This window comes from Callithrix jacchus, chromosome 5, assembly GCF_049354715.1.
Source record: "Callithrix jacchus isolate 240 chromosome 5, calJac240_pri, whole genome shotgun sequence".
NCBI classification, from domain to species: Eukaryota; Metazoa; Chordata; class Mammalia; order Primates; family Cebidae; genus Callithrix; species Callithrix jacchus.
This window is the reverse complement of record NC_133506.1, coordinates 86,039,783-86,058,986: the sequence shown is the minus strand read 5'-3', so window position 1 is coordinate 86,058,986 and position 19,204 is coordinate 86,039,783. Positions and strand designations below refer to the sequence as shown.

General features: G+C 44.6%; 1 protein-coding gene across 8 annotated transcripts; it reads left to right on the top strand.

The window, feature by feature from the left end:
- The first annotated feature begins 218 nt into the window (after positions 1-218).
- Positions 219-18,899, top strand: GOSR2 (golgi SNAP receptor complex member 2). Of its 8 annotated transcripts, none has more exons than XM_008996826.5 (6): positions 219-710; positions 7,149-7,213; positions 8,688-8,824; positions 9,700-9,832; positions 12,576-12,716; positions 16,731-18,899. In XM_008996826.5, the coding sequence occupies exons 1-6, from the start codon at positions 554-556 to the stop codon at positions 16,890-16,892; spliced, it is 795 nt and encodes a 264-aa protein (XP_008995074.1). In that variant the 5' UTR covers positions 219-553; the 3' UTR covers positions 16,893-18,899. The 8 variants fall into 8 exon arrangements, with proteins under 8 accessions (XP_008995074.1, XP_008995075.1, XP_017827926.1 ...); XM_002748130.7 differs by having other exon boundaries at positions 626-710; positions 8,716-8,824; XM_017972438.4 differs by having other exon boundaries at positions 626-958; positions 8,716-8,824.
- Positions 18,900-19,204: the final 305 nt, after the last annotated feature.

Below are 19,204 nucleotides of genomic sequence, written 5' to 3'. Positions count from 1 at the left end.
CTAGTTAAGATCTATAACTACATTTCTTGTAATTTTGTCTTTTTATAGTATATATATCTTATTTCCTTTTCCAGACCAGAACCTCTCTGAGGGCAGGAGGAAACCGGTTTTCCCCACTTTACACACGACACAAAATAATCACTCATTCAATGTGGGTTTATTGGATGGATAAACAGGAACGGGGGGTAGAGGAGGCGGGAGAGTGAGTGGACAAATGCGAGACAGGAAAAGCATGCGCCAAGGAATCCAGTGGAGAGCGAAATCTTCAGAGCCAGGATTAAATAGTTTAAAGCGAAGCCAAGCAAGAACCTCCCGTCCCTCTAGGGCAGGGAAGACCAGGTGTCCCTACTCGCCTGCAACTTTGCTCTGAGGACTTCTAGTCAGTATCCCGCGACTGTCTTTCCTAATGCCTGACCGAATACTGAGGCTAGCCGTCAGCGAACACCTACACCTCCTTGGTCTTCACGTGAAACCGAGCCTGTGACCACACTTATCCTTCCATCGCCGGCCTCATTTCTCCTTCCTCTTCTCCGATCTCGCAACCACTGTTAGTATGGCGCGCGTGCGGGCAGCCCTGGCCGGCTGGGGAGGGAGGGTCCTGAGACCGGAAGCCGGAAGTGGGGCTGTGAGGACGTGTTCGAGGAAGCCAGAGCCGCATCCGTGGCCTGCGGGGCCGGCGACATGGATACCCTGTACCAGCAAACGCACAAGTGAGGGCCGCGTCGGGGAGCGGGCGGGGGCTAGGCGAGGCTAGGCCAGGTGAGGCCTGCTTCTGGAGCTGGGGCCTCGGACGTCCGCTGGGGCAGAAGAGGCCGAGTTTTTCTGCCAGGGCACTGCTGGGGATGCCTCCGAAGTACTTAATCCCTGGCGGGACGCCCAGATCAGCCGGTCCAGCCTGGGGCCTGGAGACGTGGGGCAGATGGCTTCTGGGGTCTGCAAGCCCGTGACTACCTACTGGGTAAACTGGGTGAGGGGAAAGTGGCACCTGCAGGTTATAAAACTTTGTCCGGCGCCTAGTCGGTGCTCCGGATTGGTAGAGCTCGAGAGGAGACATGGAGTAGGAGACACGGCCCCTGCCCGTAGGAGTGTACTGCTTAATTTGGAGAGTCAAGGCACGTACGGGAAAATATTTGTATTTTTACTTGATTTATACTAAAGACCACATTTTTATGGTACAAAGAAATTGCCGTCCACATAGCATTCACTATTACTTACTTGTTAATCATATCTGGTTACAGGTTATCGCTAAGGAAATCGAATTTTAGTTTAGCTTTTCACAACTTAAATAAATTCCTTGGTAGTGTCCTTTATTCGCATCGTCCTGCACTTTTGGAACTTGCTGAGATACGTAGTTGAGTATGGTAATGGGGCCATACTTACTCTATTTTGGGGGGACAGAATGTTATGATTTTTTTTTATTGTAAAATATACACAACATAAGATTTACTATTTTAACAATCTTTAAGTGTACAATTCAGTGACATTAAGTACATTCACAACTTATATCACTACGATCCATTTTCAGAAATTTTTCATCATTCCAAACTGTGGTTATTAATCAGGCACTTCATTTCTTCCTTCCAGAGCACCTAGTAACCTCTGTTCTACTTCTCTCTGTGAATTTACCTATTCTAGATACTTTATGTAAGTGGAGTCGTACAGAATTTCTCCTTTTGTATCTAGCTTATTTCACTTAATGTTTTCTGAGTTCATCTATCTTGTAGCCTGTTATCAGAATTTCATTCCATTTTATGACTGAATAGTTGTTGTATGTATCTACCACATTTTATTATCCATTCATCTGTTGATGGGCTATTGAGAATAATAACTGCTGTGAACGCTCATGTACAAGTTTTAGTTCCTCTTCTCAATTTTTTGAGGTATATACCTATCCTGTTAAGAATCCTATTAAGAACTTTCAAACTTATGCTGTAGTTTTGTTGATTAAAACACTTAAAATGACACTCCCAAGGCCTGGAAATGAAAGGCCCTGACCATTAGGAATAAGAGGATGATGATCGTCTTACGCTTTCATTTTCTAAGTTTATGGGTTTCTTTTATTTTGGCGATGAAGAGTTTCATTTGGGTGGCGAAAATACAGAACCTACTTTGTAATGACAATTTTCTTTTACACTGGGGAGCCCTATTCTCACATAAACATTATAGGAAGGGACTTAAACTAGCCTCTGAGTCATTTAGAAAAAGCATGAAGCAAAACTGTGTTCATGTTACTGAGAAAGGGCAGATCTTTTATAGTAGCAGGGCACAATGCGCATAGTAGTGCCTTGAAGTTAATCTGTTATGTATGGTCTTATCTAGTTAATTTAGCTAAAGGATGTTGCCAAGAAGGCCATGACCCATTTTATAGTCAAGAATAATTTTGTTTAGAGAGTCTTAGACTGTTACCTGTTTTCAGTGCAGATAATCACAGAGAAATCTTCGTAGCTTGGAAGAGGAATACTAAATGGTGCCCCAAACAAGGTGTGCGGAGTGTAGATAAACTCTGTAGGCCTCTAGCTCCAGCAACGCACCCTTGGACTCTAGCAGTTTGCCAGTTTTTTCTGTTAAGGATCAGTTTTAAGATAGTAAATATTTTAGGCTTTGTTGTCTATACAGTCTCGGTAGTGACTGCTCTGCTGTTTTATCGGGAAAACAGCCATACATAATATGTAAACTAATTGAGTACCTGTGTTCCAGTACAATTTATCAAAACAAGCTGCAGTGTAGCTTTCTTCATAATTATCAGGCTCTCTATTACCCTGACACTCATTCATTCAATGAATATTTATTGAGCACCTGCTATGTGCTATGTACTGTTCTCAGTGCTGGCAGCACAGCCGTGCCCTCGAGGAGTTTACCTTGTTTCATGCTGCAGTATCTTCTTTTTTCTCAAGTGCTGCGCTAGGAGTGGGAGTTCTGGTTCTAGACATCCTTGTTTTTCCTCATCCTTAGAGTGCTGTTATAGTGTGGGCTGGTTAAACTGTAACGCTCCTTTCAGTTCCATGATACAGAACTGGTGACTGAATTACTTTCACAGGAAACACGTGGAGTCTGGAGAGCACCAGCAGTGAATTTAATTTTTGGAACTGCAGAAATTAACGATTGTAGCTGAGTTGACACAACAGTAGCTGAGCATACTAATTTTACTGGAACTTTGAACCCAGTTTGTGGTTATCTCTTGCCATGGCCCTGAATACACTGAGTACATTGGAATTAGATTGACATTTTAAAGTTACTTGAAAACTCCTGAACTTACCTGAACAATTAATGAATGAAAATAAAAGATGAAAAACAGAATAAACATTTTACACTTAAATATTTCATTTAGATGAACTTTATAGATGAGCTAGTAGCCAACTTCTATTTTTGAGATCCCAGTGATTGTAAAGGTGCCCACATTTGTCCCCTATGTAGTCCAAGATCAGTCCCCTGTTCTAGACCTTATTGCTAGGGATTCTGACTCAGTATGTCCAGGGCACAAGAAGCACTACATTTAACAGGCCCCCCAGGTGATTTCGATAAGCACTTGGGCTTGAGAACTATTACCTTAAGACCATTTTTTTTCCTTGATAGATTTTGCCCTTTAATGAGCTGAATGTAAAGGCAAGGTGAGTGAAAAGAAAATGACCAGATTGTTGCCACTACTTTTATGTAATGTAACAACAAACACGTGATACTGTATAGGTTACACAGCATTTTCATGCTCACAGTGGTCAGAGGCAGCCTGGATGCTTCGTAGATGTGTATTATGGGGGTTGGGGGTGGGATGGTGAGTATTTTCATGAACATTTAAAAAATACTTCCATTCAAAAATTCTTCCTAGATCTTCTGTAAACCTTTTTTAGAGACAGCTGCAGTGACCCTGGCTTATTTGCTACTATTTCTCTGCTCTGTTATATTATCACCCAAGCCCCCCATGGACCCTATGCTGGGGAGGGCTAAGACTTCTTTTTTTTTTTTTGAGACGGAGTTTCACTCCCGTTACCCAGGCTGGAGTGCAATGGCACGATCTCAGCTCACCTCAACCTCCGCCTCCTGGGTTCAGGCAGTTCTCCTGCCTCAGCCTCCTGAGTAGCTGGGATTACAGGCACGCGCCACCATGCCCAGCTAATTTTTTGTATTTTTAGTAGAGACGGGGTTTCACCATGCTGACCAGGATGGTCTCGTTCTCTTACCTTGTGATCCACCCGCCTCGGCCTCCCAAAGTGCTGGGATTACAGGCTTGAGCCACCGTGCCAGCTGACTTCTTTTTCCTCATGTCCATGCTCCCAAGTCATGCTTGTGTATCACCTGTTTCTAATTGACTTCCAGCCACCCTGTTGTGTTGGCAGAATTCCCAGTTCAGTTTGAAACAGATTTTGCACTTCAGTAGTTCCCACCTTACCATTCATACTTGCTTTGTTGTTTCATGTTTATCTTTTCTTAGCATGAAAAGTAGCGATTGGAATTGTGTTATCGGCTACATCTTCTCTAATTGGTTCAAAGCAAATAGAGATTGGATGGGAAAAGTCAGTGGGTTATGGGACTGTACAAAAGTGCTTTGATGAACATCCCTGCCATGCATATCTCCTCAGTTTATGCCAGGACTGCTCTAGGACATATTCCTCAAAGTGCTGGGCCATAGGATGGATATATGCTTTATTCTACTAGTTATTGTTAGCATTTTTAGCATTTTACCAATTTATAATCCAGCTGGGTATGAGAGTTTTGTTTTCCCTATATCCTTATTAATGCATCTGTCTTCAACCTTTAAAATATTTGTCAGTTTAATGGACTAAAGAAATGTGACCTCATTGCTTTTCATTTGTGTTTTCCTAGTTGATTGACATTTTGTATGTCGATTGACCATTTGGGTTTTCTTTTCTGTCATTTGCCCTTCATTAAGAAAAAAAAAATGCTTTGTTTGACTTTTCCTATTGATATGTAACAATTCTCTGTATATTTTCTGCACATCAATCCTTTGTTAATCTGCTACAGATATCCTCCAGTCTGTGCCATTCATTTATTTATTGATTTTGTGGCTTTGGTGTACAGAAGTTTTTTGTTGTATCCATTTTTTCCTTTGCAGTCTGTGGGTTTTGTTGGGGTGGGTAGTTTTGGAATTTTTGTCTTATATAGGAAATCCTTCTGTAACCTAGGTCATTTATGCCCGTCTGTATTTTCTTCAGAAAGTTTGAAAGCTCTGCTTTTCCCATGTAGGTTTTAAGCGAGCTTGAGTTTATTTTTGTGTGTTACCTGAGGTGTCCTTTTTCTGTATGGATAACAAATCAGAGCAGTTGGCATTGATTGTAGTCTGTTTTTCAAAAGCTCCCAAATACATGGGGCTGCATCTGGCTCTCTCTTTCGTCTTGGGTCAGGTGTCGGGTTTGCCTTTCCTTGTCTGTACCTGCACTGCCACCATATTGTTTCCATTGTTGCTGCTTTTTAAGTCGTAATGGTAGGTGGGACAAGTCATTCCTCTGCCTCCTCCTTCAGAGTGGTCTTGGCTATTCTTTGCCTCCCCCACCTTTTTATTATGTCACTTTCTGTTGGTAATATTACCAACTTTCAGATTTTTCTGTTAAGTCACCATTGAAAATTTAGCTCACAGCCTACATCAGGACTTCATTAGAGTCCTAATTCTCCTTTCCATTCCCGTTACCATCCAGTCCCCTATACCTGTTCCCATGGTTGCCCTGATTCAGATGTCAGCTACTTCAGGTGGCATTCCTACATCAGCCCCCTTACCTCCACACCCCTGCATCATCCCAGAATATCCCGCACTTACTTTCCGGAAGCAATGGTCTGGTCTTGGACTCTAGTAGTGATTTCTAGTTGCTTCTCAGGGCTACAGGCCTAGGAGCACTCTAGGGAGCCATTTGACAGCTCACCCAGCTTCTTCTGGTGCCCGAGGGCATGTCTGGAGGCCACAGGGAAACCCTGGAAAAGACTGGGCACAAGCTGAAGCCAAAGTTGGGTGCCTGTCTGGCACTGGTAAATTTGGGGTCATGGTTTGCAGTACTCACTGTGGAGAAAGGTTACCGACCTTTCCTTCAGGGCTGGGGATGATATGAGAGCCCAGCAGGCCCCCTTCACGTGGGCTCAACTTGGGTGAGCACCAGGAAGTGGATGGTGTGCCCAGCATAAGCAGTATCCCAAGGAGTGATCATGGAGGACCACTAGGAAGGGTCTTGAGGAGGCTTGGGAAGCCTCCAGAGAGTGTGACCCAGATCCAGGCTGTAGCGTTGCATTTCCAAATGAGATGGCAGTTTCTTTCCTTCATATTGTCAGGGAAGGATGTTTCCCAAACAGGCAGTCCCTGTCTTTCAGTACCTTCCTTTTAATGGTTTCCTGCAGTGAGTTACTTCATCTTCCTCTCCCTTGACCTGATTCTCTTTCAAGCAGCCCACCCTGCTTTTAATCCACATGACATGTCTTGTATGAATTTTTGCATATCATTTTCTTCTATCTTCCTTCACCAAATGATGCCTCCTTTCTTCAAAAGTGATGCTCAGAACTCTCTCCGTCCACAAAACTTAACCTGATTTCTCTTTCTCAGCCCCACCCCTCTCTCTGTTTGCATGTGACACCGCTGTGCAGAGCAGTCCCCTTTCTGTTTGTTTACATTTATGTGTATTGCTTCTCTTGTAGATCTTCTCAGGGCTTGTTCATGTCCACCCAGCCTGTCATTCCTAATTACGTTGTTTCTGAAGGACAAGGATTATATCTCCCTTGCCCTTTGACTCTTCCTAGTACAGGCCAGTGCTTAGCACATTGGGTCATAGAACAGAGAGTAGGATTGGCTGGGTCCAATTAGAGGTTTATCACTTGCTGTGTGACCTTGAACGAGTTACATAACCTTTCTGGACTTATGTTTTATTTATGAAATGAGGATGATAGTGGTACTTGCCTCATAGGGTTATTGACTTGACGAAGTATCTTGGATATGGTAAGCACCCACAATCTGCCTATCAGTGTTGTTAGTAGTAGTTAAGATATTAGAAACCATGCCAAAACGTGGGGCCTAAAGTGCCACATACAAATTTTACAGTTTGGTGGTGCTGTCAGTTTAAATCAGTTACATGTTGGCATCAGAAAGATTGTCTTTCCTGACTGAAGCGCTGTTGATTACTCCCATATCACTCATTTCCTCCCTCTTCCTTTGATAGGCAGGTCCATGAGATCCAGTCTCGCATGGGACGCCTGGAGACGGCAGACAAGCAGTCTGTGCACTGTGAGTAATTAACTGTGGAGGCCAGAGTCCTTTCTCTGATGACAGGGTGCTAATGGGCTGGGTTTCCTGACTGCACTCTGCCTCGGGGGCTTAATGATTCAGCGTGGAATGAGTTTTGTTGTTAGGGTGGACAGAAAAACCCTATGGCAAAGTCACTGATTTCCCGAGTCTGCCCTTTGGAATCCCACAAGTCTTATCCCCCATTACCCCTCCACTCAACCTGACATGGCCCTATGGGAATGGAAGCACTTGCCTCCATCTGTCTTAATCTAATTACCTAGTCCTTAGAGGAATGTACTCCATAAAAATTCAGAGATGTTTAACTGGAATTGGCCATTTCTTCTGAACTGAGAACTGTGGCTTTTTAGGAGGATTATTTAGAAACGAACAGCAATATTAATTAGTTTGGTTCCCACCGCATGGTTTCTTTTGAAAAGCATGCTGATTTTTTGGGTTTTTTTCTGCGGGGCGGTAGTGGGGGTTCTATTCTAAAGAAAGGTCCTTTTTCTGAGTCGGTCATATGGACACCACCTGCGGGGGCTGCCTTCCCACCTCACTGCTGGGCTCCCGCTGGGCCCATTCCTCCTGTTCTCTCACGTCTCCTTTCACAGCTTCAAAAGCTGCTCTGCTCTTGGTTCTGTGCCCCATCTTGTTCTAATCTCAACTCTCTTTGTTCACTGTGGGCGCAAAGGCTTAGGAAGGGCAGTGTCACTGCTGTCACTTCTTTATGGGGCAAGAAGCAGTCTGGATGCTTTCTTTTGTGCACATTTTCGCTTCTTTGTTCATCGGACTTCGTTTGCCTTCTCAACAATCTCATTGTTATATGATTAGAAATGGAAAGAGGTCATTTTGCCAGTCTTATCAGAAGGGATAAGGAAAATGACCGTATTTATCATATCTCGTTACCTCTGTGGACTCTTTCCTGGGCCTTTCCTATTGATATTTGGTCTATTTTGGGAACGTCAGCATTGCTCAGCCCACCCATTCTTACAGAAAGCCTTAAGGGAATTGTTCTCTGTATGTTTCACATACTAATCTTCCCCTTCCTTTATGCTTTTTTTTATTTTTTAAATTAAAAAAGAAGCCTCATTACTATAGAGAATTCAATTGGCAGTCTTTTTACTAGTTATTTATAATCCATGTCTGAGAATCCCAAAGGAAAAGAGACCTATAACAGAAAGTTTAGCTTAAAGTATTTATTTGGACAATCTTTACATGTTTATTTTCTAAAAGTAGGAAATTTATTTCTACAGATTTACCTTCAGCTTTTTAAAAAAAAATTGGCATTGTTATGTCATTAACAGCTATATACATGTACTTTTTTCAAAACAACATTTACAGCATAACTTGAATTTTTTTGTTATTCATTAGTGTATACATTTTTCTCCTTTTGAAATATGTGTTTCTAGTTTATTGGATATTGAAAAAATGTGTGATTTATCATTCTAATTTAAATTCACTATCTTTTTTCCAGCAATTATTCTTTTTTCTCTTTTGTGCAGTAGTAGAAAACGAAATCCAAGCAAGCATAGACCAGATATTCAGCCATCTAGAACGCCTGGAGATTTTATCCAGCAAGGAGCCCCCTAACAAAAGGCAGAATGCCAAACTGTAAGTGCTGACCTCTGACATGGCTCTCATACTCCAGGCCTGGCAAGACAGGCTTTTCTCGAAGGGGGAGGCAATAGAATATTCTGAAAACCCACGTACATGTTGAAAAGATAAGACTAAGCAAATAAAAAGCCCCCCCAAAGGCCACAATTCTATTTGAGTGATACCCCCTCAAAATAAATAGCCTTTGAGGTTTGTGACTCAGAGGCCTTGCGACTCCTTACCTCTTTGGTGTCGTTTTGAAATTTTGCCTCCAGTTCTGTTTTTCTGAGTAGACCCATGGCCACCTGAAGCCTAATGTTGCCATGGAGTTTTGTTCTGCTCTTTGGTTCCGGCTGGGTTTTTCTTGGGTTGAAATGAAAAATCACTTCAATCAGTCCACCTATAATGAAATACTGATCTAACGTTTGATAGTCCACCATGAAATTAAAATGAAACCGCCCTCTCCACCTCTACCCCCAGTGCCCGTTTCCAAAAGTTTTATGAAACTGTGTGGATGCTTTGCCTCAAAGATGCCTTTGGGCGTCTTCCAGGAGAGCAATATACTCCATAGAAGGTCATGAAGAGGTCAGCGAACCTGCTTCCTGTCCCCTGTTCCCTGTCATGCATCCAGAATCAGAGAGCAGCAGATACTGAAGTCAAGCTGCCGGAATCTTGCATGCTACCATCTCACTTTAACCACAAATTACTTCTTTACTTTCAACATCATTGATCAAAATCAGATCTTGCAGTGGCGGGGGGCAGGGGGAGTATATTGTGGGGTGGTGTAGGGAGAAGTAAGGAAACGCCGTCTTTTCCTCAGTACAAAGCCTGGCCCCCTCAGACTCTACTGACCTGAGTTCCTGGAATTTAATCTCTTTCTCCATCAATTCCAGTCGGGTTGACCAGTTAAAGTATGATGTCCAGCACCTGCAGACTGCTCTCAGAAACTTCCAGCATCGGCGCCATGCAAGGGAACAGCAGGAGAGGCAGCGAGAAGAGCTTCTGTCTCGAACCTTCACCACTAACGTAAGCCAGGCATGCGGTGAGGGTCGGCCTGCACTTGACAGGGTTCAGATCTCAGCGTCATCTGTTTTAGGGGGTGTCTGAAGAAGACTGATGAAGAGGAAACCAACTGGAAATGACAGGAACTTTGTGCATTGCCGCAGAGACTAGCCCTAGACAGAGAAATCTCTTTTTCTAAGACAAAAACCTGAAGAGGAAGCAGTTAAATTGAAGGGGAATAGGCAGAGGTGAAAATTACCTGGTTGGACTGGTCTGAGACAGAAACGTGGAAGTTCACATGGTGGAAACATTTTTCTGATCAGATAGAGACAGATGATTAGAACTTAACGCCATTTGTAGAGAAGGCAGCGTTTCAAAGCTGCCTGCGGGCAGTTGCCATTGCACCGAGTACGTGTGTTGTTCCAATGTCAGGTGCATTAAAATGTTTCTGCCTCTAGTCTGAGCAGCAGTTTGGAGGAATTTGTTAACAGATGTTTAGGGTTAGATGGACTGCTTGTGTGAGTCTGCCTGAAAGTGTGTTGGTTTGCACGTTTGATTTCTCAGAACCCATGGTCCCTAACCGGATCATTTCCTGCACATGGCTGTGGAACATACTGGCCTTTTCTGTGTCTTATATAATATATTCCACTAGGTGAAGTGTGCTTTGGCTTTCTGTATTTTGGTTTTTACAGAGATTTATTTTCTAAAGAGCTGTTAGCTTTTTAAGCCTGTCTTTAAAATTTGCATCGTTTCCCGCTTTGTGTGTTTAACCCTCGATGCTGCGTCCTTGCTTTGCAACAAATTGCCCCAGTGTTGCAGAATGTGCCTACATAGTGTTGCTCTCCAGAGTAAGCAGGCAAGTCACAGTGTTTAACAGTTCAAAAATTTAATGAACGATAAGACACACTAAAAGATGTTGCTTGGATTTTACATCCTTATGATATAGCATTCAGGCCTTTTTTAGGCCAAGGATAATCGGTCAGGATTATTTTGCTTTTTTGCCAGCCTGGCGTGATGCTGTCGATTCCTAATAAACATTGACTTGCCAGATGAAACTTCTTCCTGGTCATTCTACCATCTGGAGCTATAATACATTTTTCTGAGAGATAATGGCCCATCAGCCATACCGTTTTAGATAGGAGGGTAAGAAGATTTGTATATAAACAACATTCCATAAGTGCTTGTCAGATTACTGAAGGGAAGTCTCTAATTGAGCCTTTGAAACACTGCTGTCTTTTGACGCACTGAGCTTCAGCTGCATGCAGAACACTAGTGAATTCAAGGGCTAGGAGTAAAATGCATGAGGAAATTAAAAAACCTGACTCCTGCCTGTGAGGAGCTCCCCTTTAGCAGGGGCAGTTGAAAACGCACATGGGCAAAATGATTCCGAATCTGAGCAGCAAAGAAACGGTGGCATACCTTTTTTATTTTTTTGACAATTGAAACTGGCGTTTGGGGTAAAAACAGCACTAGTAGGGCCGGGCGCAACGGCACGTGCCTGTGATCCCAGCACTTTGGGAGACTAAGGCAGCAGATTGTTCTGGAGTTCACCATCCTGGGTGACATGGTGAGACCTCATCTCTACAAAAAAATATATAAAAATTAGCCAGGCATGGTGGCGTGCGCCTGTAGTCCCAGCTACTCGGGAGGCTGAAATAGGAGGATCACTTAAGCCTGGGAGGTCAAGTCTGCACTCGAGCCTGGGTGACAGAATGAGACCCTGTCTCAAAAAAGAAAAAAAACCAAAACAAACCCCAATACTACTTGGCAGGAGAGTTTGTGATTGGTGGAAAAGAGACAGGACACTCTCATAGCTGGTGAGGACCTGGCTCCTGTCTGTAGTCCACTTTCAGTGCACAGGTAGAGCCACCAGGATGGCTGTTGGTGTTTCTCTCTACAGTATGGGTAACAGGGCAGGCCCTGCGCTCAGTACCCAGACTCCCACGTCCACTGGACTTCTTACCAGCTCTGTGATCTTGGACAAGTCATTCTACCTCTCTGGGCATTTTTTCATCTGTAAAATGGGGAGGCTTACGGACAGATTGCTTGAGCACAGGAGTTTAAGACCAGCCCGAGCAATATGGTGAAGCCCTGTCTCTACCAAAAATACAAAAACAAAAACTGAACATGGTAGCATGCACCTGTGGTCCCAGCTACTCAGAAAGCTGAGGTGGGAGAATTGTTTGAGTCCAGGAAGCTGAGGTTGCGGTGAACTGAGATCGCACCACTGCAGTCCACCCTGGGTGACAGAGGGAGACCCTGTCTCAAAAAAAAAAAGAAAATGCAGAAGCACAGCCTCCTTTATCCCTAGTCAATCCTTAAGTCTACTTGGAGAGTTAAACTGTAGATAAAATAGCTAAAGGACAAAAACAAACATTTAACATTACATTAAGGGGAAGCCACGGAAAGGAAGATTTGGAACAAGCTAGGTTAGTGAGTAGTCAGAGAAGGCCTTTATGAGACACCCAATGAGATCTTGAAGGAATAGCTCTTCCTAAGTGGAGATAATGATACAGAGGCAAGAATGAATGCTACTTGTAGAGTGGAACTCATTTCAAGAGTGACAAATCTGAGGAAATTCTCTTCTGTGTGGACAGATGCCACCCCAGGCCTTTGCATGGCGTCTTTATCCGTTAGTTCTGCTGATTCTTGCACCATCCCCTCTGGCTGTTCAGGCTCAGCCTCGGCCAGCAGACGGAGCAGTCAGACCCCAGGAGCTGACTGACTGACAAGCCAAGTTAATCAAGTGCCTGTGTTTCTTTCCCAGGACTCTGACACCACCATACCAATGGACGAATCACTGCAGTTTAACTCCTCCCTCCAGAAAATTCACCACGGCGTGGATGACCTCATTTTAGATGGGCACAATATTTTAGATGGACTGAGGAACCAGAGACTGACCTTGAAGGTGGGGTCCCTGCTGGGGGACAGGGAGAAGGCCTGTTGTTATAGCCTCATCCAATAGTTCAGTATCTGTGTTTATGTTTTGATTATGTGTCCTCAAATTGTGATATTTTGAGGACACGACAGAGCCCTTGAGTTTGGGATCCTTTCTGTTGGAGTTGAGTTACTGTGAGACTGAACCCAGTTCCTTTGCCAGTGCTTGAAAGAAACCGTAAAGTGGCCTCTCTTAGTATCCAAGTCTTTTCCCATTTACTGAACTTACCGTGAAAGTGACTGCTACTACGAGGGGTCCAATGACAGGCTGAGAAATTGTGTTGCAGAATCTATTCTTGGAAGAATGAAGACGTGGCTTTCCTTTGGTACCTCACTCTAAGGTGGCTTTCCCTTAGGACCCCTACTGTGGACTGCCTTATAACTGAAACCTTTTGTATTTCAGTAACTGAATCCCCACCGTGCAGTGTTAGGGCCACTTGGTTGTTTGCAGGAGATTAGAGCTTCTAAAGCCTGTGCTGGTGATCCCAGCGACTCTTCACTCTATTCTCGGGTATTCCTAGAAGCCCTGGTCAGTTGGCGCTGCTGAGACTTAGCTCCTGGGAGTGGTTTACAGAAACATTACACAGACTCTGATGTCAGTCATGATGTTTCAGCCTCTGCCCTTTTCCTGTATCAGCCCTAATGGATAATAGGGTGTGGGCTCTGTCTGTTATCAGGGTGTGGTCCCCTGTGAATGAAGCACTCCCAGCCACTGAACTGTGAGAAACAGTCACTCGGAAGTGTGAGCTTTATCTTAGTTTTTGTTGGACCACATTGAGCCTGTCAGCTCCACAGGACTTCAGTACGTTTCTGAACAGTCCCTGCCATCTCTACGGGGGAGAGGGTCAGGCAAGCTGCAAGTGACACTCGCCTCCTACTGACAGTTGCAGTGTCTCAGATGGCCTGGAAGGGTGGTCTCCAGCAGCCTGCTGGGCTCTCCCCTTTCATGAGAGCCACCTGCAGTGATCTGAACTGATACATGTTGATTAGTCTGCCCTTTCTTTAGAAAACTGCTACTCTCCTTTTCATATCTCAGAAAAACACTAGAGGCCTTTTAGGACCAAACTCCTCGTCATACTGATGAAGAGCCAGTGGGGATTAGAGTGTCCTGTTAAGGCACATACTAGCTTCCCACTGAAGTCTGGCCGCACTGGGGCATCTGCACACCCCTCGACACTCACACTGATACCAGAAGGGAAGGCTGGGAGGTGGCTGGAGGTTGAGACAAGGTTTCTAATCACTTTCCTCTGCACACCTGTGGCTACTTGGTGTTTGTCTTGATTCCCTCCACCCACCTCCCACCCTATCTCTGTCAGGGGATTTTTCACCTACACCATTCTAAAGGAACATAGGAGCAGGCATGAAGGGGCTAGGCTGAAGTACTCTGGCTAGGACCAATTTGTGGCCGAGAATGAATACATGTTTTGAAATTTATGGTCATTTTCAAGTGATTTAGAAGGTTGATTCTTAGCTTCATACGGTGATGAAATAATCTGTGTATTCAGAGCTAAGCAGGACTTTAGCAAGAGTCTAATTTGTATTATCACTATCTTGGAAAAAAACATTTCTCTGATCTCTAATGGCAATGAAGTTTGACCTGTAATTTCTCTAACTGAGGCTTGTTAATTGCTGTCTGGGCAGAAGGTAGAGTTTGGATTCCTGTCCGTGATACCTAACGTTGATCTCACTTCCCTAGCTTCTCTCAGTTGCTCATTAATGTGTATTTATTAAAAAAAAAAAAAAGAAAGAAAAGAAAAAGCATATGAGGCATGAGGTTTGATGCCATCCATACAAGTTGCAGTGGGTGATATGTGCTGAGTGACTTGGGGTCTACCCGGCATTCACTGACAGTTGTTACTTAATAAGTTGAACATGCTTTAAGCTGAAAATCAGAAAACAGTAGGAAAGGGCAGGCTGGATGGTTTGGGCTGCTGGTTTAGGAATACAATGCCCTTTTTGTTCTGGTAGTGGCTGATGCCGTTTATAGAAAGGGTTTTAGGGCCAGGCACAGTGGCTCATGCCAGTAATCCCAGCACTTTGGGAGGCCACAGTGGGTGGATCACCTGAGGTCAGGAGTTCAAGACCAGCCTGACCAACATGGAGAAACCCCATCTCTACTAAAAATACAAAATTAGCGCCAGATGTGGTGGTGCATGCCTGTAATCCCAGATACTTGGGAGGCTGAGGCAGGAGAATCATTTGAGCCAGGAGGCTGAGCCAAGATCGCACCATTGCACTCCAGCCTGGGCAACAAGGGCAAAACTCCCATGTCAAAAAAAAAAAAAGGAAGGGGTTTTAGGTCATTGTGTTGGTGTCTTTCTGTCTTTTCCCACTTCAGACCCTCTTGTAAATATGGACCCAACCCACCCCTTGTACTCAGAAGAAAACCCAAAGTCTACTCTCTAAAGTAAATAGGTTGGTATCAAGGATTATTGGAACTCGAGAGCCGAGAACAAGTTTTTTTATGTTGCCTCTTTTTTAGTATAAAATATTCTAATTTTAAGTATTTTTGTTGAGATATAATTTACAGACAGTAAGGTGTACAGGTGATATTTTGACAGTTCAGTGAATTTTGGCAAATGCATCCACTTTTGTAACTCACCTCCCATCAAGGTCCAGACCATTTCATCACCCCTGAAAGATCCCTCAGACCCCTTCCCACTCAGTTGACCCCTCTGCCCCAGGCAGCCACTGTTGTGATTTATTTCACCATGGATGAGTTTTGCTTGTTACTCAACTTGATATAAAGGTGTTCACACTACTCTCTTCTGTGTGGCTTCTTCCTCCTAGTTATGTTTCAAGGTTCGTTCCCATTGTTAGGTATTTTGTTCCATGTTGGCAGTCAGGTACTTTTTATTGTGAAGCAGTATTCCTTTGGTGCAGGTATACCATAATTCGTTCATTTATCTTCTGACTAATGACATCATTGTCTTCAGTATGTATTTATGTATGTATTTTTTTAAGACAGGGCCTTGCTCTGTCGCCTAGGCTGGAGTGCAGTGGTGTGATCTCAGCTCACTGCAGCCTTGAACTCCTGGGCTCAAGTGATTCTCTCATCTTAGTCTCCTAAGTAGCTAAAACCACAGGTACACACCACCATACCTGGCTAACTTTTTTTTTTTTTTTTTTTGAGAGACAGGGTTTTCCACTACATTGCCCAGGCTGATCTAAAACTCCCAGCCTTAAGTAGTCCTCCCACCCCTGCCTCCCAAAGTGTTGGGATACAAGGATGACCACTGCACCTGGCCTGTTTGCAGTTTTTAGATACTCTCCTGTTTTTTTCTAGAAGGTTTAATTGTGGTTTTCGCTTTTATGTTTAATTCTTGACCCATCTCAAATTAATTTTTACATATAATGTGAATTGAGGTTCAGCTTTTATATACATAACTGTAAGAGAGATACATATAGGGCCAGCACACTGGCTCATGCCTGTAATCCCAACACTGGGAGGCTGAAGCAGGCGATCAAAGGTCAAGAGTTTGAGAACAGCCTGACCAATATGGTGAAACCCCATCTCTACTAAAAATACAAAAATTAGCCGGGTGTGGTGGCACATTGCCTGTCAATGCCAACTACTCGGGAGGCTGAGGCAGGAGAATTGCTTGAACCCAGGAGGCAGAGGTTGCAGTGAATCAAGATTGCGCCACTGCACTCCAGCCTGGGCAACAGAGCAAGACTCCGTCTTGGGGAAAAGAAAAAGAGAGTGATACATATGTATATAAAAAATACATATCTGTGATATATAGTCAGTCATTCCAGCATCGTTTGTGGGAAAGACTTTTCTTTCTACTTTGCACTGCTCTGGTACCTTGATCAAAAATCAGTCGACCACATGAAAGTGGCCCTATTTTTGGCTGACATTGCTTTCTGTGTGTTCTGGGCATGACCAAGAGAATGTCTGTTGGCAAAACTCCGTCTCCTGATGACATTCACCCACCCTTGGCAAAGCAACTTGATGTTTGTTTGTTTGTTCTTTCTGCCTCAGGGCACTCAGAAGAAGATCCTCGACATTGCCAACATGCTGGGCTTGTCCAACACAGTGATGCGGCTCATCGAGAAGCGGGCTTTCCAGGACAAGTACTTCATGATCGGTGGGATGCTGGTGACCCTTACGGTCATGTTCCTCGTGGTGCACTACCTGACATGAGCCAGCCACACTCAGCGGCTGAACAGCATTCCCACAGCGTGCGAGTGTGTGTGTCTGTGCGCGTGAAAACGGGGGTGGGGGGTCCAGAGGCTGCCTTTTGAGACGTGTGCCTGTCTTAACTGTGAAGACACTCAGGAGTGATTGTGATCTAGTTGCCAACTTGCTCTGTTTTCTGTGACGTCTTGGAGGGGGAGCTAGTGCAACCAGGATGCGCAGTGCTTAGGGAATGGAAGAAGTCCCAGTTCCGTCTCACTCTCGCTCTTACTGGGGGAGGGAAAGAATGACTTGGGTGACTTTGTTCACACAGCTGATGCGCGCCCTGGGAATGTGTCCAAAGTGAGGCCTGTGTCTACACAGTTCAAACCTTGTCACCATCCGGCCTTTCTGGCCCCTGATAGGCTGGAGCAAAAGTGAAAAGGAGAGGAAAGAGTCCTCATTTTCTCACACCCATTATATTAAACAGTAGGTCATTCACATTCACATGCTTGTGCTCCTGGCCACCTCCCCTGCACCCCAGTGACATGTAGATGACTAACTGCTGTACTTGTCGCCTTTCCCTGGAAGCAGCTACCTAGGGGAAACAAGATGGCAGTGCTGTTGACGATAACAAGTAAGATTTTCCACACTGCAGTTGGGTGTCTAAAGTGAGACCAGTGTTACTCCCTGGCAGTGTTCAGTCTTGACCCTAGTCACTGATTTTTTTCTAGTTGTTAATAGAGTGGTTGGTTTTTAAGGTTCAGAGACTGCGGCTTAGCACCTGTGATCAGGCCTTGGGGGCCTTTGCCCCTCAGAAAGGAGTTGTGAGCAAAGATTTGTGATTTGCCAATTACAGTCTCAGCCCTAGTTTCAACATCTCTAATTCTTTGGTTTTCTTCTCTTCCCTGAAATATATTAGCACTTGCCAGCCAGACCCCCATTTTGCGCAGCCAGTGTGGGCAGATGTCACCTTGGAGACATCTCTAGTGTGTATGTCCTTGTAACACTCTGTTTTCAGGGACTGCCACCTTTTCCATTCTCTGACCAGCCCTGGATTCAGGCTGTACTAATACTGGTGTGTTGTGGAATTTATTATAAAGCCAGTGTATCTTGAAGTCCATCTAACGTGATTAATCACTGAAAGTCCCAGAAAGACCTGGTGAGTGTATTTTCTCATTTACCACAGGCTTTGCCAGCCCTGGGCACAGTAGCTTCATGGCCAGACATGACACTCAAAATCCTTTAGAACTGGAAACCTGCTCACTATTAACCCCCCTTTGGTTGTGCTGCTCCACCTGCTCTCTGTGTTAGTTCCTTGTCACTTGAACTGTCTTCTGTCTTATTTCCCTTCTTGTCTGTGTTCCTCTTCAACTCCCTTGTTCCCCTCCCACCCGCTCTATAGCCATGTTGGTCTTTTCAGGCGAGTCTGTGGCAGAGCCCCTCTGGGGAGTTTTCTCAGTTGTCCAGATTGTTAACTGAGTTTTCTGGGTGCTGATTTCACACTTTTGGTCAGATGAGATTTCCATTCTTCCTATCCCTCCTGGCCAAATGGGGCTTAGGTTTCCAAGGAAAGAGGGATCTTTTTAGGAGGTGACTCCTAAAAAGGGCTGGGGCCCTGCCAGTGTGAAAGCAGTGGTGGGGGTATGGACCCAGTGTTTGCAGCATCTTTAGACCCAGATCTAGCTTTGGGGAGGCATGATGACGTTTCCATTACATGCAGCACCACTGCGGTGCCAGGGACCTAGCACGGGGCTCTTGATAGTCCATAAAATGGATTCTGAGACTGCGACAGGCACCCAAGGATCCTGCCAGACAGCACTCTTGGGAGGAAGGTCTGCAAGGAGCAGCTGAGCCATTTGGATTTGAACTCTGGGAGGCAGAAGTCCCCACACCCATCATGCAGGGACTGATAGGACATTTTCGTGGTGTGCACCAGTGCGTTTCCACACTTGACAGCGGTTGGCTTTGATGAACCCTCATGCTGCACCTTCTGAGCCTGTTGTCTACTTTGGAATAAAAATTGCAGAGGTGGTTTGTGGGTCTTTACCGCCTGGGGCTGAACAGCAGCCAGTGTGTCTGGAGACCCAGGAGCACTGATAATGCGTGTTGTCACATGACCACTCTTCCTCACACATCTGCTTTCAGTGCCTGGTTAAAGATAGATCTCTGTCTAACACTGACTACACTGCCTCAGAGTGTAGGAGACAGTCCAGGCCAGGGAAAGAGCACCCTCTAGTGGAATCAGGGGTGACTTCTTAGGTAGAGCTGATGCAAAAAACTCCCAGTAGGCAGCCTCTGTGACCTTGTTGGTGTGCCTACTGTGATTTAAAACAGGT